The sequence below is a fragment of the Trachymyrmex septentrionalis genome, unplaced genomic scaffold (genome assembly GCF_001594115.1).
Source record: "Trachymyrmex septentrionalis isolate Tsep2-gDNA-1 unplaced genomic scaffold, Tsep1.0 scaffold5, whole genome shotgun sequence".
NCBI lineage: Eukaryota > Metazoa > Arthropoda > Insecta > Hymenoptera > Formicidae > Trachymyrmex > Trachymyrmex septentrionalis.
The window spans coordinates 587811-606817 of NW_017305672.1; the positions used below are offsets into that span (position 1 = coordinate 587811).

A 19007-nucleotide genomic window follows, 5' to 3' on the forward strand; every position below is an offset into this window, starting at 1 on the left:
AATTGTACATGTACTCGTATAAATATTATTATACATAGTATATATGTATGTATAATTAAGTTTATTAGGATTTAATTAGAAGAAGATACAACCACTCGCTCTAAAGCAATAAATCTGTTCCGACCGAGCGATCTCCAAAGACTAACAGAAATTATAAAATTTGTACTATTTATTACATTGAAATATAATTCTTTTTAGTTCTACATTTTTGTGTACTTACTATCTGAAACTCAGTAAACGTACGAGGGTGGTCCCAGAAGTACCCGACCTAACAAAGAAAACACAAAAAATTTGGGAAAAAATATCTTTATTTCTCAACATAGTCTCCTTTTAGCTCGATACACTTTTCCCAGCGATGTTCAATAGCTTCGATGGCCTGTTTATAGTAAGAACCGTTGAACTCCTCAAAATAGCCATTAACCGCAGACTCCACCTCTTCATTGTTGGTAAATCTTCTACCACCGAGCCATTTTTTCAAGTTTAGAAAGAGAAAATAATCCGAGAGGGCTAAATCTAGCAAATAGGGTGCGTGGGGAATTCGAACTTTAACTCAACATCCTCTCGACGCTGCTTTTGTTCGATTGTGAGCAAGCGCGGCACCTACCTTGCGCACAGCTTTCTCATCTCCAAATTTCTCCAATCAGCTAATATGCGATGTACAGCACTTTTTGAAATGTTTACCATGTCTGCTAGCTCGTGCACTTTCAATCGACGGTCACCCAATACCATTTTGTGAATTTTCTTCACCATTTTTGGAATGGCCACCTCACTTGGCCGACCACTGCGATGTTCATCTTCGCAGCTCGTACAGCCTCGTTTAAACTCTGCCACCCAATATTTTACTGTTGTAAACGAAGGAGCAGACTCCTCCAGAGTAGAATCCAGCTCGGCTTTGATATTGGTTGGGCTAAGACCTTTCAAATGAAAGTATTGTATCACATAACAATGACCAATTTTTTCCATCTTTGCAAATTCACCGAGATCGTCCACTATTGATGGCTGCCAAACAAATACTGAACAACGTAGCGTCTTCAAACTTTATAGTTAAGCTTTAGAAAGTTGGTGCTTTCCCCTACAGTGATTTTTTGTATACAACAACCGCCATTTGTACGTCAGGTCGGGTACTTCTGGGACCACCCTCGTATATTTAATAAAAAATAAAAGGATACCTAGAAAGTATGTTTTGGGGAACGCCGAAAACATACAAATTAATTACATGTGTGTCTCAAGTATTCTCTTTGAACTTTCGTGCATTTTCACATCGAAAATAACGCAAAAAAAAACTCTAGCAGGCATATCATATCTATGGATAGTTTGTAAAGTTTGTTTTCAGCCTCAATCCGGATCTTCATAAATTAAGGAACATCATTCATTATTTTCTTATACTGTTTGCATCAGTAATATCACAAAATATAATTACGGAAAGAAGCAATTTTTTGCACACATTTCGAAAATATAAAATTCCTTATTACTAACGCTGACTCAATTAAAGTTTCTTAAAACCTTACCTTTGTTAACGGAGATATCTTGATTTGCATAGACTTCACGCCATTTAATGTAAACTGCTTTATCTTTTAAAAATGAAAACTATTTTATCGGAAGATTTTTCGTTTTCCGATAATAATTTTTATAGCTTTTTACTGCATACTTCATTTTAGTCTATGATCACAAAATACAATCACTTTATAAACAAACGTACTCGCAGTTATGATTTGCGATTATGGCTGTGTTCGCTTTGCCACTCACAACACTTTAAGTGTCGATTCATGCTTGTTTATTAATTATAAACAAGGACTCGAGGCCGACATAACTTGTTGATGATCACGTGTTTTGCCCCTCTTTTCTATATCTGTGCAATGGGTTATCACCGGACAAGCATATTCTTGTTCTTATATCATGGTTCAAGCAAGACACAGTGATGTCATTGTTAGTTGCTGCGATCGATTACAAATGCTAAGCAATAACAATGTGGACGAATTTATTCTAATGAAATAGATGAGCGAGACGACTAGAAAGAAATGTGAAATCGCTCTTTTAAAAATTAATACATTTGTATATCTTTTATATTATTTACATAATATTTTTAATTCCGTAATTGATTTGATTTAATTTAATTTTTATTTTGAGGCAGCTCAACAAACTTCATTCATGTTTTTGTGGTTTCGTTTTTCATGTTTTACATTTTTTTATTATCTCGTAAACAATTTAGAGAAAAAAATTTTCGAGAAAAGTGTGTCACAACAAAAAGTATACAGTAGCAAAATAAAAAAATGTAAAATACACATATGAGATTACTTTATGTTTAACCGTATTACTTAAAGAGATTCTAAAGCGAAGCTCGAATTCCGATAGACACCGATCAAAGGCAAAAATCGCTGTTTTTTCGACGTATCGACACGTCTTTACATACTATTACACCAATATCTCACGCAATCTATGATACACGCAGTCATACGTTCGATTTTCGTATAACAAATTCGTCGCGATAAAGCGTCTAAGTTTAATTCTAAGAACTCGACGTTTTTTGTTTGTGCAAACTACGTGTTCGTGGATTACTATTTCGTAAGTACAGGTTGCAAAACTTTCGTATCAAGCAAATGTTGTGACAACTTGACAACTTGAGACGCCATGTTACACTAAGAAATGGTAAAAAAATATATTAATTTCAAAAAAATTTTTGGTCGTTCTCGGCATAATCTTCATCTCATAAACACGTATTGATGCGTATATTTTAATCCTGGAAAAGGATTTCCGAATCTGTGAAAGAAAATAAAGTATTGTTATACAAAAATTATATGATTTAATCGGTAATACAGACGGCTTTAGGATTCCCTTAAGGGTACGTCTCCTAGCCAAACGTTAGTAGGCGCGCGCGGCACTACATGCCTCAAAACGTATGATACGGATTTTAGAGTGAATAAAAAGTCAATCAACTTAATAGGAAAGATATGACAATTGTGTTATTTGATTGAGAAGTTAAATAAGGAATACCAAAGGTAATAAAAAAAAGATCGCATTATCAATGATTTTTCAGAAAAACAAATTTTGCGGCATTCAGTGCCGCAGCGCACCTGGTTAAGGGTTAACATCATTTCGTAGTATTTTTTACTTCTTAATTTAAAACAATAGTTTATGTATGCATACCCTATTACTTTCCTGGATTTTACTATTTTTTTTTTGTAAATCTGTTGTCTAAAGTAATAAAAAATACTCTTGCATTCATAACATTTTTATCATGACCATTCATCTTTAAAGCATAATATCCTTCGAGATACTGACTGATGAACTTTTTATTTACAGCGGGAAACATGAAATCGGAAATATAAAAAAAGGGGGAAAGTTGTCGGATTTTTTTCGAAAAACGTGAAAACTATGAGTGGTCCATCTTGAACAGAGCACGCAAGCGAGAAATATCTAACTACAAATTATTGTTTTCACTGTATTACAAAACACGTTATTGTTATATTTACAGAACGGAGACGATATTGGCGGCGAATGAATCGACACCGTTGCAACTCGCGACTTGGGCACCTCGAGACAACGCCCTGATCTACGTTCACCAAAATAATATCTACTACAGACCAGAGGCAGAAGTGGCTAATGACTATCAAATAACCAACACGGGAGTGTTTGGAACTATTTACAATGGAGTACCGGATTGGGTTTACGAGGGTAAATAATGGAAATATATTTATTCTTCATTAGAATTCTTTTACAAGAATTTCCTTGTTTTTTTTATGGAGACAAATTTCTATGAGATAAATTTTTTTATGGAAAAAATGCTTAAAAATATGGTTATAATATTTATTTTCGATTCTCTCTTTGTATTAATTTTTTTTTTTTAATTAAAAGTAATGCGAATTAAATGAATGAAAGAGATGACAAGAATAAATTGGGTTAAGGATACGAGTATATCTAACAATAAGCGCGCAAATCTCGCATAAAACCAATCGTGTTGTACTTTTTGTAACCAAACTAGGATACAAAAGAGTATTTCAATTCATTGCGCTTGTACACGTATGGCAACAATTCAACGATTTACGCAATATTTTTCATTTATCCTTTGAGGGATCTGTTACTACAAAATGTACAACAACCCCCGTTCGATCGTAAAAATATTTTATTTGTTTTTTATGAAATATTCGTTTAAAGCCGACCTAGCACGTCAACAACGCGCTGGAATATAACAATGCAAGTACGATACGTTAAATAATCGACGGATATTGTTCACTTTGTAATTTCGTTTAACTGAAATACGTGAGATTACAGGACAATGCCTTACTGTATATAAATGCTGTATTGAACCGCATGCTGCTTTTCTCGTGCCAAGTAATAAGAAATTAGTTTTATGCTAATTGCTAATTAGAAATGCAAATTGATACTTTTACCCAGGAAGAAAATATTTGTTTTCTAATTCTACACACGTACCGTTTCCCTTTGTCGACGCTTTCTGTCAAGTTTAATTCACGCTGAAAAGTAATATATCACTCTCTTATTTAAAAAAAGTAACATAACTCCAAGAAAAACTTGATTTTTCTTGTTATTATCATTAATAAGTTAAGTAAATATTATTCTGTAAATTATCAAAAGTACCCAAGCTAATTTAACTTTGTTTTAAAAAAATCATAAAAATCATGACATTCAAAGAAGATGGCCTTTTTAAGAAATTGTCATTATAACTCCAAAAAGATTTTTTAAAGATTATGAAACAAAAATGATAAAAATAACATTTGACAAAATTAAGAAAATATTCCTTTCACGATATTTGATTAATCATTCAATTTTCTATCAAATTGAAAAATAGTTTTTTCTTTTTTCTGAAGAACTTAACTTTCGTTTGCAATCTGGGTTTTTTTACACAAACAAAATTTCATTCTCTTTTTCCGAAATAAAGGAAGGAATTCAATTTCCTTTCTTAAAATATCTTGCCATATCTTTATTTGGTAATGTAATAGAGATGTTGAAAAGTAACTCTAAATTTTTGCACATTTTTTGAAAGCCTAGGACATTGAAAAAAACTTAAGCTGTTAAAAAAGAGGTACAGATGAAGGAAGCAAAAATATGATTGCAGAAGAGTTAATTTTTTGTGTTGCCTTTTAAAGTAAGGTAGTGAGATACTCTAAAGAATTTTTTATGGAATTTCGTACCCGAGAAATTAAATATATCTCGTATTTTATCAGGTTGAATACAATTAAATCTATCATTTTTACTAAATTTGAATCTAAAGTGAAACCCTAGCAAATATTGCGAACTTTTAAAATATTGTATATTAATTGGATTGCAAGTTTCTATTTCGTTTGAAACGATATTATAGCGCTAGTAAAAAATGCACCATGTATTTAACGATGTAATTCGCATGACCAATGCTTCTGGGACTTGTCGTTTGCGTATCGCGAATCTTTATCAACTATGCTTTTTTTCCACCTTTGCTTTGTCCCTTTAGACGGTGCTCTTCGTTTTAACGCGCAGCGAATCAATGGATGAAGCACATAAAAATTCATCAGCATCAATCAAGAAAGTTCGCCATGAACGCAACGTGAGAGTTACGATTTCACTTCCAGTAGATTTAGTTCCTATGTCCTGAGTGACGCCTGTCACGATAAATATGTATGTCATGGTGATAATAAATTCGGTATCGATTCCACGGTGAAAATACGCAGAGAAAGAGAAGAGAGGAAAGCAAAGATAGAAATAATGGCTTTCTAATTTGTTTTAATTGTACGAAGATAGCTCCGCAGCTAATTCAATAGAAATTTTGAAGACTTATTATTTTAGTATCATTTGTGAAATACATTCATGCCTCTTCGAACGACAGTTTTGGAAACCGAAATATTATATATATTGTTAATATTAAAAAATTTTATTAATTAAATATCCCGCTTTGGAAATCACACATCGCAATAAATATAAAATCGACTTTGTTGTATGTCGTTAATAATCAGCGAGATGAACGATGATTATTAATGCTCACGATTGTTATTGCCATCGCTTTTTCGATAGGTCTGCATAAAAACGCTCGCAGCAATGAAAAATTGCGCTTCGTATCATGAAATCGGGGATAACGAGTGGAATCAATGGTACGCCTATATTTAAAGGCTAAACGCAGCAAATTGACCGGATTCATAACGCCCGTGCTATTGGCAGTTGGATCGGGGCAGCTGCCGTGGTTGAAAAGCCGGGGGCATGATTTAAAATGCAGAATCACACACGGCGCGCTTTTACATGTACATATATTCGACCGATTGCCTTGCAAGGCTAACGGTGTCGTCCTCGTCATTTTGAACGCTACAACGCTGACTGGAAATACATATCTCTCGGCGGAATCACTATATTTATTTCCTAGATTTCTATGTTATTCAATCATTGTATCAAAATGTCGAAAATTTTTTAATTAACAACATTGGATTTTCAACACGTCCTTCGACAGTCCAGCGATCCTGTTTCGAAGTTTTTTACTTTCTTTTCATTCTCTTTTATTTATTTTCTATTTTCATTACAGAGGTTTTTTAGGAAAATATAAAACATGATAAAATATTTGGAGATATACATAAATCTGAGAATATTCAAATAGCGCAGGTCGCTCAAAGTTATACAACAGATTACACGCTAAAGAATATAAGTGTAATATATTTTTTATACAGCATAGAACTTATAGGCTGCTGGAAAAGTTCTGCAAACAATATGAAAAAAACTATGTAAAATTCGGTAAATGGCTTTATTGTTTTTCGAAGTATTCGCCTTTAAGATATATTTCGATACATTTTTGCATAGGCTCGAACCAATTTTCGAAGCATTTTTTCCACTCTAAAGCTGTAACCTCAGAAATCAGTGTACGAAATGTTTCAACAGCTGCTTCAGGCGACTCAAATCGCTCACCACGCATCTTATTTTTAATGTTTGGGAACAAAAAGAAGTCATTAGGTGATAAATCAGGTGAATACGGACAATGAGTCATCAATTCGACATTATTACTGGATAAAAAATTAATAGTTTGACATGTTGTGTGACAGCTGGCGTTGTCATGATGAAGAATGATGCGACGATTTCGGTTTGTTCTACGCAATTCATTTATGACTTCTGGCAAACAAATTGTTATATACCAATCAGTATTTACAGTCCTTCGATCCTCTAAAGCCACGGTTGTCAGATGTCCGGTATAACCGAAGAAACAAGCAATCATTTGCTTGGCAGCACTGCGTGAACAACTTTTGTTGGTTTTGATTCATTTTGAAATATCCAAACAGTGGATTGTTGTTTACTTTCGGGCTCATACGAATAGATCTATGTTTCGATGTTGTAGACCAAATTTGACCGATCTCGGTTGAATTTCTCGAGCATTTCTTTGTTCCATTTAACACGAGCTGTTTTTGAGCTTCGGTCAAATTGTGTGGGATCCAACGACTGCAAAGTTTCTGTACGCTCAAGTGATCATGCAAAATCATATGTATTGCTTTCATGTCAATGCCTAATAATGCCTGAATCTCGCGGTATGTTATATGCCGGTCTCGCTCAATTATTTCACGCACAGCATCAACATTAGTGACAACAGTGGATGGACGATCTTCACGGAATTCATCACTAAGAAAGGTACATCTACGCTGGAATTCGGCAAACCAATTATAAATAGTCCTATTGGATGGTGCTTCATCCCTAAAAGCCAAATGAAGTCGATCGATGCATTGTTTCGGAGTTAGATTACATTTGTAATCGTAAAAAATCATTGCCCGAAAATTTTCACGCGAAATTTCCATTTTCTTACAAAATAACTTCTTTTAAAATACTATGCAAACAAAACTAGTTGGCTTGGGTACAAACTGTCAATTGAATTATAGGTTAAAAACATCTATTTTTACGGATATGATAGTAGTAGAACTTTGGCGCCACTGGAAGTACTAGATTGCAGAAATTTTTCCAGCAGCCTACGTATTATTGCAATGTTTCTTCAATATTACTGGAACGTTGTAATGTTGCTGCAATATTGCTGGAATAATTTGTACTCTATATGAGGAATTAACATGGATATCGTCTTTATGTCGATGTTGATTTAACAAAATGAGTTTTAAATCATGGTCTTGAATCCATACTGTACATCAATACAGTGAGAATTATATAATAAATAACTCCGTACAGCACAAAAGCTTACAGCAACATTGTTGTAACATTTTCAATCTTACTACAATATTATTAGAACTCCAATCATAATATTACTAGAACGTTGCAATGTTATTTCAATATTGCTAGAATGATCTGTGGAGATTTAATATTATGGGTTTTAAATCATTATGTTAAATCCACTCTGTTTATGGTACATCAACACAAAGAATTATATACCGCATGATGTGCTAAATCTACATATATATATATTTTTCAGAGTATATACAATAAATAAGTAGGCAAAAAAATCGAAGCTTATTCATACTTACTCTCGATATATAGCGTTTATTATAGTTTGTGTAATCGTTATATACGTGTTCGAAGTTCTCATCATTGCGATCTTTCACACAATCGATCGGCGACTAGGCTGAATAATTAAATCGCGCCGCCATCGCGCGTCATGTGATTGATCTCTCCACTCGTCCCGGCGGGTAGATGATAGAAATTGTTTACGCATCTCTGTTGTTGATTTATTGCGAAAGTTGCGAGTGAATCGCATCGTTTTGCCGGTCGATGCGGTGCCCGGCCCGCGTTTTGTTTCCCATGCCGGAAGTGGCGCCACAAATGTGCGAGATCGTGGTGGATTCTACAGGGAACTGATAACTTCGTGATATATCTGCACGCAGATGCGATATCAAGGGGACCGAAACAACGCAGGTCGTCCATTTTCAAAGTAGACAGAAATCCTGGCGATTTTGTATAGATATATGCACCGGGGTCAATAAAATGAGAACGCAGCCGGCGAGAACGTTGTGTTTCATTTTAAATCACGCGCATTTTAAAATGGTACAAATGAGGATATTTGTTGAATCAAGATATAATGAACCACGTAAAGTTTAATGAGCAAGTCCGACAGCTATGTCGGTCGTTATGTATTTTTAGAAAAATCTGCTTGATAATACGTATATCTTCATTTTGTGTTACTTTTGTGTGATTAATGATTCATCTATTTTGTAATTTAAATCTCTATACTGATTGTAAGATAATTGCTATTCTATTAAAAAATAAAACAAGGTACACATTATCATCGTCAGATGAAAGGTTCAACTTACCAAATCTACGAAATTATAAATCATTTAATTATGTAAGAAATAAAATATTTAGCAGTTGATTAAATTCCGACAACAAAAGAACATGTGTTGATTAAATTATTGATTAAATTAAATTTAAAATTAAAAGATATAGGTTTATAAGAAAAGATTAACAAATCAAAACTGGATACAAAAAGAATCTGTAAGCTAATTAAAATGGAATACATTTTAATCAATAAATTTAACAAATTAAAACTGAATATTAAAAGAACTATTATTAAACAACCAAGCTGGGTGACTTTTTATTATTATATCCATATTTGATTTGCCAAATTAAAGTTATTGATTAAAAAATGCAATTTCAATGCAATGCACATTTCAATTGATTTACATATCCTTGAAGTCCTTGTTTGCGAGAAAGAAACGAAGAGAAAAAAAAACGGATCTGGAAAGATGACTGTTAAAACATTCATACTTAGAGTTGTTAATCCGCTTAATCTCTCTCTTACGCGAAATATTTGAAATTTACTTGTTGTCACATATAGCGTTTCCTCTCTTCATCAATAACATAAGCGTAAGCCTATCAGCATTAGCAATTTATGTTTTAGACATTTACAAAGGGATATCCAAATTCACTGTGGTGAAAGCCTCAACTGAAATTTTCACTATTCACGAGCTGGACTGCATAGCTCGCCGCTCGTCTCAACAGGCCGTGAAAAAGCACAACGAATGGTTGGCTGATGCCCAAATTTTCTATTTTCTAAAATATGTATATTTTTTATTGTATAAAGCAAAACAAAAAGTGTAGAATGTGTAGCATCCAATTTTATATAGCTTTTGATATTTGTATCTTTTTCTAAAGTTTCGTCGGATACTTTTATTCTCTTGACTGACAATATTATATTTTTTTTAAGCTTAGTCCAATTTAAGACGTTTGCAGTAATATAATATTACATCAATATTATAATACTGTTATGTTACATTATACTGTTATATTACAATAACATTATATTATCATTGATTGATGAATAATCATCATATTATTACAAGTATTTGATATACTCGTATAATTTTTAGTATGTAATTTTATGTTACAGCGTACTGTAATAAGATATTATTTATATTTAAAAAAAAAAGAAACATATTTGCGATAAAAATTCTAACAAAAGACGGTGTCATTCTTTGCACATAATCTTGTTTATTAATACGATTAATTTGCGGGTGTCGCTGGCATATACGCCGCTGTTTAAATATATCGCTGATACTCGTATTCTCCGATTTGTGAACATCGTCCTGGAAATGCTATCGGACGTTCCGTGTTTGTGAATGCATTCGAATATCGTACGTGTTCGTAGCGTGAGCTAGTGACAAACTGTCGACTACGTTATCGTGCGCTAAATACATTACGAATGGTGATGATTAATTAATACGAGGATGACAATTAATTAGTAAAGTATGTGGCACGCATGAAAGGGTCACGTTATGGAAACAGAGCTTCCGAATGAGAAAAGAATTGCAAATATTTTTCTAAATATTTTCTATACAAGTTGAATAACTGACATTCCAAGAATGGATCTGGACACGGAGGAAACGCGAAACGCATAATCTTTATATTAAATAACTGTTTCATATATGATTCATCAAATTTGAATAAAAGTTGAAAAATGCGAGGAATCTCAGTATGTTCAATTAAAAAATTAATTATAGATATTATAAGTTTTTCCAAAATACCGTTTTATTTATCAGTAATACAAATGATTGTACATTGGGAAGATTTGTAGTTATTACGCCGCGAGAAATCGATTTGCAATAACCACGGGCAATACGAAATCATTTCATCTTGTGTATGGCGCCGTCGTTCACGATTTTACACGGTTGAACCGCCACGAAAGAATCGTCGATAAAATGTCAAACCATCGTTTGAGGCACGCCAAGAACTTCTCAACAGCCTGTATTTTGTTCTCGTCAGCTGTAGGTTTCGCTGATGACATTCGTATATCCAGCATCTACCATTGCTTTAGGATTTTCTTAACTGGTACAACAGTATATAGACTGACTTACGCGTGTCAAAAATATTCACTCGAACGGTCGGACAAGAGAATTCATTACTATTATTAACGCGTCATGAGAAATCAAGATTATTTCTTGCGCAAAAATATTTTCTGATGCATGCTGTAAAATTAAAAAAAATAATAGAAATCTATTAATGCAGCATAATTATTTTTAAATAATAATGTAATATAGTTATGAAATTATGAATTTAATATATTTTTAGGAAATTATTTTTTTCTATATTAATTTTTTAACATATACAAGAAAAACATTATATATAAATAATAATTAGATTAAATATTAACTATTAATATAATAATATATCATATTTTATTGTACTGACATTAATCTAATTTAATAGATAATATTCAATTAATGCCATTTAATCTGTAACACTTATAACTATGCGCGAATTCAACATCTATAACTATTGTAAGAAGATTTGATGGTTTAACAAATCGCTAATACTATTTAGCTTAAAATAGCAACTTTGCTATTTTAACGAAGAAAGTGACTGTCTATATATTACGACTGTAGATTTACTAAATCAGTGAAGTTTTCAACTGGTTTTTTTCGTGCTGGAACATTTTCTTAATTTTTAAATAGTGTAAATAATATAATAATTTAGAAGAATTTTATGTTTCATCATCGTATTTACAGTTTTGTTTTATTTATTTAAGTATATTGTTATACTATACAATAACATTATGATAAGTTCAAGTGTGTTCAAGTTGAAATATTTTTACATAGTTGAACATTTTTTTTAAAGCTTCTAAAATTAATAATAAAAAACTTTAGTGAGTCCTAAGAATCCATATATTTTTTTAGCATCATAAAAATGTATTCCTATTACAGGTTAATAATTTTACGTGCGGCAATATTTCACATAACGAAATCATAAATTTAATAAAGTACATATTGACGTAACAACGCGTGGAACAAGTTATTCATGTTAGGCGGCAGATACTGATGAAGACGTCATATCTTACAGTTATGGTGATATCACAGTAAATTATGCAGCAACCGAGTAAAACCCGAACTATGGGAAATTTGTGGAAGGTAAACCATATGTCAGATGCATTCCATGCCGGATTAATTATTAAAGATGTTTTGCAACAGAGATGTGTTGCGCAGCAATCTAGTCTATTTCACCGCATTAATCGATCATTCATTACGCTAGTCTTCTGTCGAATTATTGCATTGCAAATAATAAATTTGCGTAATTTTAATAACCTCATTACGATATTTACCAAAAAATTATCGTAATAAAAATATTATATAAATGTAGACGTTTCGGCCTTAATCAGACCTTTTTTAGTATGCACAATAATAATTTCGCAAATAAATTTTATAATTTACAAATTAAGTTGCAAGTTTAGAACATAAAATTCGGTTAAAATGGAGTAAAACAATTAAAATAATTAAAAGATAAAACGCAGAAACGCTCGTTATTGATGATATAATTTTTTTCCGGTGAGATTTATTTAATTAAAAAACAAGATAAAGAAAACGAGTAAAAAATTCTATCGTTATAATTCAGAAGTTAAAACGTTGGTATCCTTTAATAGTTAATAATATTGTAAATTTTAATAAAATGTGTTAGCTATAAACAACAAACGTTTTGATTAATTGACTTGTGAATTGTGTCCTGTAGGCAGTTAAAATGTACCAGTACAAGAAGATTGTCAACGAATGATTATTGTTTCAGTTAATGAGGAAATAAGTCAAGTAAGTCAAGTAAGAGCGTGATCGGCCTTACTCAAAGCTAATAAAAGATATCGCCCTAAATTTATCATGAATCCACAGAGGGCACTTTTGTCCTTGATGCACTATCAAGGAAGATTCAGTTGTCATTGAACTTTCTTAAGAGAATCACATTAAGCGCCATGAGTACCAAATACGCATCACGCTATGAAGCGTGTTCCTCACGTTTCTCTGCACTCACTCGAAAAGTCCAAAAATGTCACAATTAGCGGCTGCTAAATATATGAAAAAGTCGAAATCATTCATACAGAAGTGAGTGCAGCGATATAATGTGGCAAAAAATGTCGATGATTTACTGGAACGTGGCTCGATATGCAAAGTGGACAAAAAAGACTATAAAAAATAGTGAATCTGTTTTCGGAAATCCTGGCTTAACACTGCGTCAAAGACAAGCAAAATTGAAGGAGAAAGGTTTAGATATATCGTATGAAACTATTCGAACCTATCTCAAGGCTAATAACATGAAATGGTGCAACACAGTGAAGAAACCTCTGTTGAATGAAAAACATGTGACGAAGCGACTCGCTTGGGCGCGCGAGAACATTGATCGAGACTTTAGCAACGTAATTTTTACTGACGAATGTTCCATATGGGCATGTACCCTCAAACGAGCCTGGTCAACTTCCAGAAATAAAATTATCGAGCGGACCGTTAAACATGGAGTAAAGGTGCATCTTTGGGGCTGCTTTTCAAAGCAGGGTTTCGGCATTTTGTACTTGTTTACTTGCAACCTGAACGCCGAGAAAATGCTTGAAATCTACAAAAAGGCTTTGTTACCGTCTGCCGAACGTTGGTTCATCGACAAAAATGAGGATTGGATTCTGCAGGAGGACAACGATCCCAAACACCGCAGCAAGCTCTGTACCGAGTGGAAACAGCAATCTGGCATAGTTATACTGGATTGGCCGTCGCAGTCGCCCGACGCAAATCCTATCGAAAATGTGTGGACATACATTAAATGTGTGGGCAGCACAAGCTTCGTGAAAAACGCATTTACACTTTAAAGCAGCTATCTCGCGAGATTCGACGGATTTGGAGAACCTTATCGTTTTTATTATTTAGAATATGCCGTTAATTTGGTCGAAAGCATGCCTCAAAGATGCTAGGCAATTATCGATGCCGATGGTGACTGGTCGCATTACTAATGTAATTGCATCTTTGATTTGATACTATACATATATCCATATAAAAATTTTATTTAATACATTTTTTTATAAATTAACTCGACTAATAATTAACCACGCTCTTACTTGACTTACTGTATATGGAACGACAGAAATAATATAATACAATAAGATGATACATTGCCAACATTAGTCAAAGTTAAAATTGTATAATGTATATCTATATATTATATTGAATTAAAATAATTTAGTAACAGCTAAAATAAATAAGAATAAATACCTTCAATATGTAAGTCAAAATTTATCAGTCAAAAATAATTAAAATACATTTGAGGCGCAGGAAGTCGGTTATAAAATAGAGACAATGCGATAAGAGTGAAAATATTATCTCTTCTCTTCGGTGTTTTGAGACGATGTGAAATTAAAATTTTCAGAGAAGGAAGGTAGAGTTAATGTTGGAAAATAGTGGAAAGTGAGACCATGTGGGGATAGAAGTGTAGAGGAAAAAGGGAGGAAGAGGAGATGTACAGAAAGAAAAAGAGGATAATTATGAAGGAGACAGGGATTATATAATTTGTAAGAATCGGGAAATGATTCTGTATTGTTTTGTTTGTTTAAAATTTGTTTCTGTCTTTTTATCTCAATCATTTCAGATATTAGCCTTTTGTTATAAAAAGATTTGCTATCCAAAATCTTCACTTAATTCTATCTGAAATTATGATTGAAATTAATGTGATGGATATAACAGATGGAGAACCTATTTCTTAATTAATGTCTGAAATATATTCACGTAATCTCGTACTCAATTTTCTTTTTGTTTAGCCAACGTAGCCAGCCTCACAATCATCACATGAGATCTTATATACAACATTTTGATTAGAAAGCAGTTCTAATTTGTCTTTTCCTCTCTTTATATGTAAAACTTTTTAAAGTATTAGTAATGGGGAAAACTAGTTTACAATGAAATATGTTGAAGATAGATGAAAAACTTTCGGAGATAGACTTCACATAAGGAATTGTGAAAAATTTTTCTCTTATTCGTAAATTGTGTATAATATGTTTATTATGTATATGAAATTTTAATCTTTTTTCTATTGTGGAAAAAATAAAGGAGAGAGGTTTGAATTAAAAATAATTTTTAATACAAATATAAATTGCATCGATTAAATTTTTTTTTGAAAACGAGGATGTGACAAGTAGAATATTTTATCTATAAAACTAAGGATTATGCTTCTTTTATAACAGAGAGGGTGATTTGAATGAAAATTGAAGAACCTATCAGAAAATAATTTTTTGATTATCAATGATTATGTCAAGAAAACTCAATATACTATATTGTTAATACCAATTTATTTAGTTTTTTATTAGTTCTTTGCTCTTCATTTGTGATATTTATCGCATGTCGGAAACGAAAATTCTTATACGACACAACATTTCCTGATTTTATTACAAGAAAAGAAATTTTATTTCAATTAAAATTTAACGTTAAAATTCATTGCATTATTGTGGATTGTTCGTATCTGTGTCTAAGATCCTTTACAATAATATCCAAATTTTGAGCAGAGGATGAACGTATGTATCTTAATGCGATTGTACACTGATTGCGAATATTCGTCATTAGATATCCCATACATATTCGAAATAAATAGAGACAACACAAGAGAGGGTAAAAATGGTTTTAAGAGAGGATTAAAATATTTAGTACTGGTAAATATGTGTTCGGTAATTTATCTGTGTCGTTCTGCTTATTAATGCTCTCAGATTGCTTTTTAATAAAGATGATTTCCGAAACAGATCTTTTATAATAAGATGTTTCAGAATCTAAGATTTCAATATTATTCCAATCCATTTCATGTCCGTAATTCAATCTGTATTGTGATACGAAGTATTGTGTAACAAAGATTCAGACGATTTTTTTATATCGAACTTATGATTTTTTATTCTTGTTCTTAATTTTTTCTTCATCTATCCCATATACGAGGAGTCACAATCGAGACAATTTATTTTATAAATGATTTTCGATCCATTTTATCTAATTTATCTTTACCCGTTTTTATGAACCGATCTAAGCAATTTATTGCCTTAAAGGATGCACTAAACTCTTTTTTCTTATAATATTCTTGAATTTGTCTGAAATTGCATTTAAATACAGAATTGTGAAAAATTTTTTGGAATGGTTTCATTCGAGTTATTGTTATACATTCTATCATTTTTATACAAGTTAACTTTTCTTGATAGTATTTTTATTCTACTATTTACAGTTGAAAAAATAAAATTGAGAGGATAACAGTTTCTGAGAACTGTCTTCGTCTAAGATATTGATCATGATTTGAATATTTTTAACATGGTGTTGTCCGGGGATGTGACATAAATATTATTCTACCTAATTATTCTACCCTTGTCCGATTATCACTTCTCTCTTGTGTTCTAATGAGTGATTCGATTTGTAACTTATATACCTGTCCGAATTTCAGACAAATTCAAGAATATTATAAAAAAAAATTTGATAAAAGTGTCGATTAAGACACTCTAATGACCTTGATCTTGACATATGTTGTCAAAATCATGACTCTAAGTGACCTCCACAAGTTTTATTCATCGCTTCATTAAAAAGTTATTAACAAAAAAAGTTTGAAAAAATAATGTCTTATTTCGGCTATACATATATAACATCAGAAACTATTCTAAACTACATCCATCTACTGCATTCCACCTCCCCTATTGCCTAGTAGTGCGCGATTTTTCACGCGAACACAAGTTCACTGCTTTAGCAGAAAATTTGTTTTTAATGCGAAGAATTTGTCTATTCAAAGCAGGGGGGAGGTAAAATCGAATCGCGTGAAAATCGTACGCCCCCAAGTAGGGGGGGAGAGGTGGGGTGAGAATCGCTTTGGGTGAAAGTCGTGCGCCCCTAAATAGGAAAGGAGGTGGGATGAGAGTCGCTTCGGGTAAAAGTCGTGCGTCTCCAAGTAGGGAGGGAGATGGGGTGAGAGTCGTTTCGAGTGAAAGTCGCACGCCTCCAAGCAGGGAGGAAGGTGGAATGAGAGTCGCTTCAGGTGAAAGTCGTGAGCCTCCAAACTGGAAAGAAAGATGGGGTGGAAATTAAAATTTTGATTTTGCAACAGAAATGAGATGTTATTTCTTAAATCTCTTATTTATACCTGTTTAACAAAGGACGAGCGACGGCTAAAACTTGTCGAAGATCACTTAGCATCATGACCTTGATAACATACATATGTCAGAATCAAGGTCATTGAAGCTTGCTCCCCTAATTGATACTTTCATCAAAAGGGATAATACATTCTTTAAGACATGAATTGTTTGGATAGGTTCATAAAGACGGGTAGATAAAATGAATCGAAATGAGATCATTTATAAGATAAGTTTTCTCGATTGTGACTCCTCATACTGAATAGACAAAAAGAAAATTAAGAATGAGAATAAAAAAATATAGATATAAAAAAAGCGTCTGAATCTTTATTAGTTGTGTAACAATATAGAGTGAGAATTACAGACATAAAATGGATTAGAATAATATTGAAATCTTAAATTTTGAAACATCTTACTATAAAAGATTCGTTTTGGAAATGATCTTTATTAAAAAGAAATCCGAGGGTATTAATAAGTAGAGCGACACAGATAAATTACCGAATTCATATTTACCGGTACTGAACATTTTCATCCCCTCTTAAAATTATTTTACTATTTCTTGTGTTCTCTCTGTTTGTTTCGAGTATGTATGGATACCTAATGACGAGTATTCACAATGTACAATCGCATTAAAATACATAATTCTATCCTCTGCTAGCAATATGGATATTATTGTAAAAGATCCAGGACACAGGTACGAAAAACCCAAGATAATACAAGTAAATTTCAACGTTAAATTTTAATTCCAATCATATTTCTTTTATTGTAATAAAATCAGGAAATTTTGTATCCTATAAAAATTTACGACTCCAACATGCAATAAATATCATAAATGAAGAACTAATAAATCGCACTGAGGGGAAAAAATTATATTATTATTGACGAGCATTTTTGCGTTTTATCTTTTGATTATTTTAATTTTTTGACTCTGTTTTAACCGAATTTTATGTTCTGAACTTGTAACTTAATTTGTAAACATTTGTTCGCGAAATTATTATTGTGTATACTGAAGAAGGCCTGAACATCTATGTTTATATATTCTGACAGAATAAAATTTGATGTTGCTAATAAAAACTTGCGTTGCGACACATGCCTTTTATTTGATTAATTTTAATTTAATTTAATATGTGATATTATTCTAGTAGTTTAATTGCGTTTATTAGTCAGGAAAACCAATTCGGCGTGCAGTTTAAATGACTATAAATATGGAATATTATATATCACCAACGAGATACTATTAAAGACGGTCGGCATTTATGGAAGTTTACGTGCCTGTTAAAATTTAAATAATTAATAATAAACTAATAATACACAGTAATTAATAAGAAACTAATAATATGGTACTAATTTCATGATTTATTAGGTTCGTAGACATGTACATATATATTTAAAATTTAATAATATTTGATTTTTATTTAAAACTGTGATTTTAATGTTATCATCTGAGTTTGATTATTATCAATAGAGATGATAACTACAAAGAAAAAATTTTTCACCATTTTACAAAAAAGTTCTGAGCTTTAGATTTGATACAACCGAAATAACAATTTAAATTTTATATATCTTCCCGCCCTTTTGGGGTTTTAAAACAGTAACATTTAACCTCCTGAAATGCGATACGGTTTGGCGTTTGATGCACATAACCTCAAAAATCAGTAGTGTTCACGATGGCAATTACAAAAGAGCATATTCGATTTTCCATCCACTTCGCGTTTCATCTGAAGAAAAATGC

The 19007-nt window shown here is 32.2% G+C and overlaps 1 protein-coding gene across 4 annotated transcripts in view; it reads left to right on the forward strand.

Annotated features, from left to right (window-relative positions):
* Positions 1-19007, forward strand: part of LOC108751578 (venom dipeptidyl peptidase 4) — a 794336-nt gene that overhangs the window by 522331 nt on the left and 252998 nt on the right. For all 4 annotated transcript variants that reach the window (XM_018491818.1, XM_018491819.1, XM_018491821.1 and 1 more), the window contains one exon: positions 3473-3672. In XM_018491818.1, the coding sequence (XP_018347320.1) occupies positions 3473-3672 (200 nt within the window). The remainder of the gene's footprint in view (positions 1-3472; positions 3673-19007) is intronic.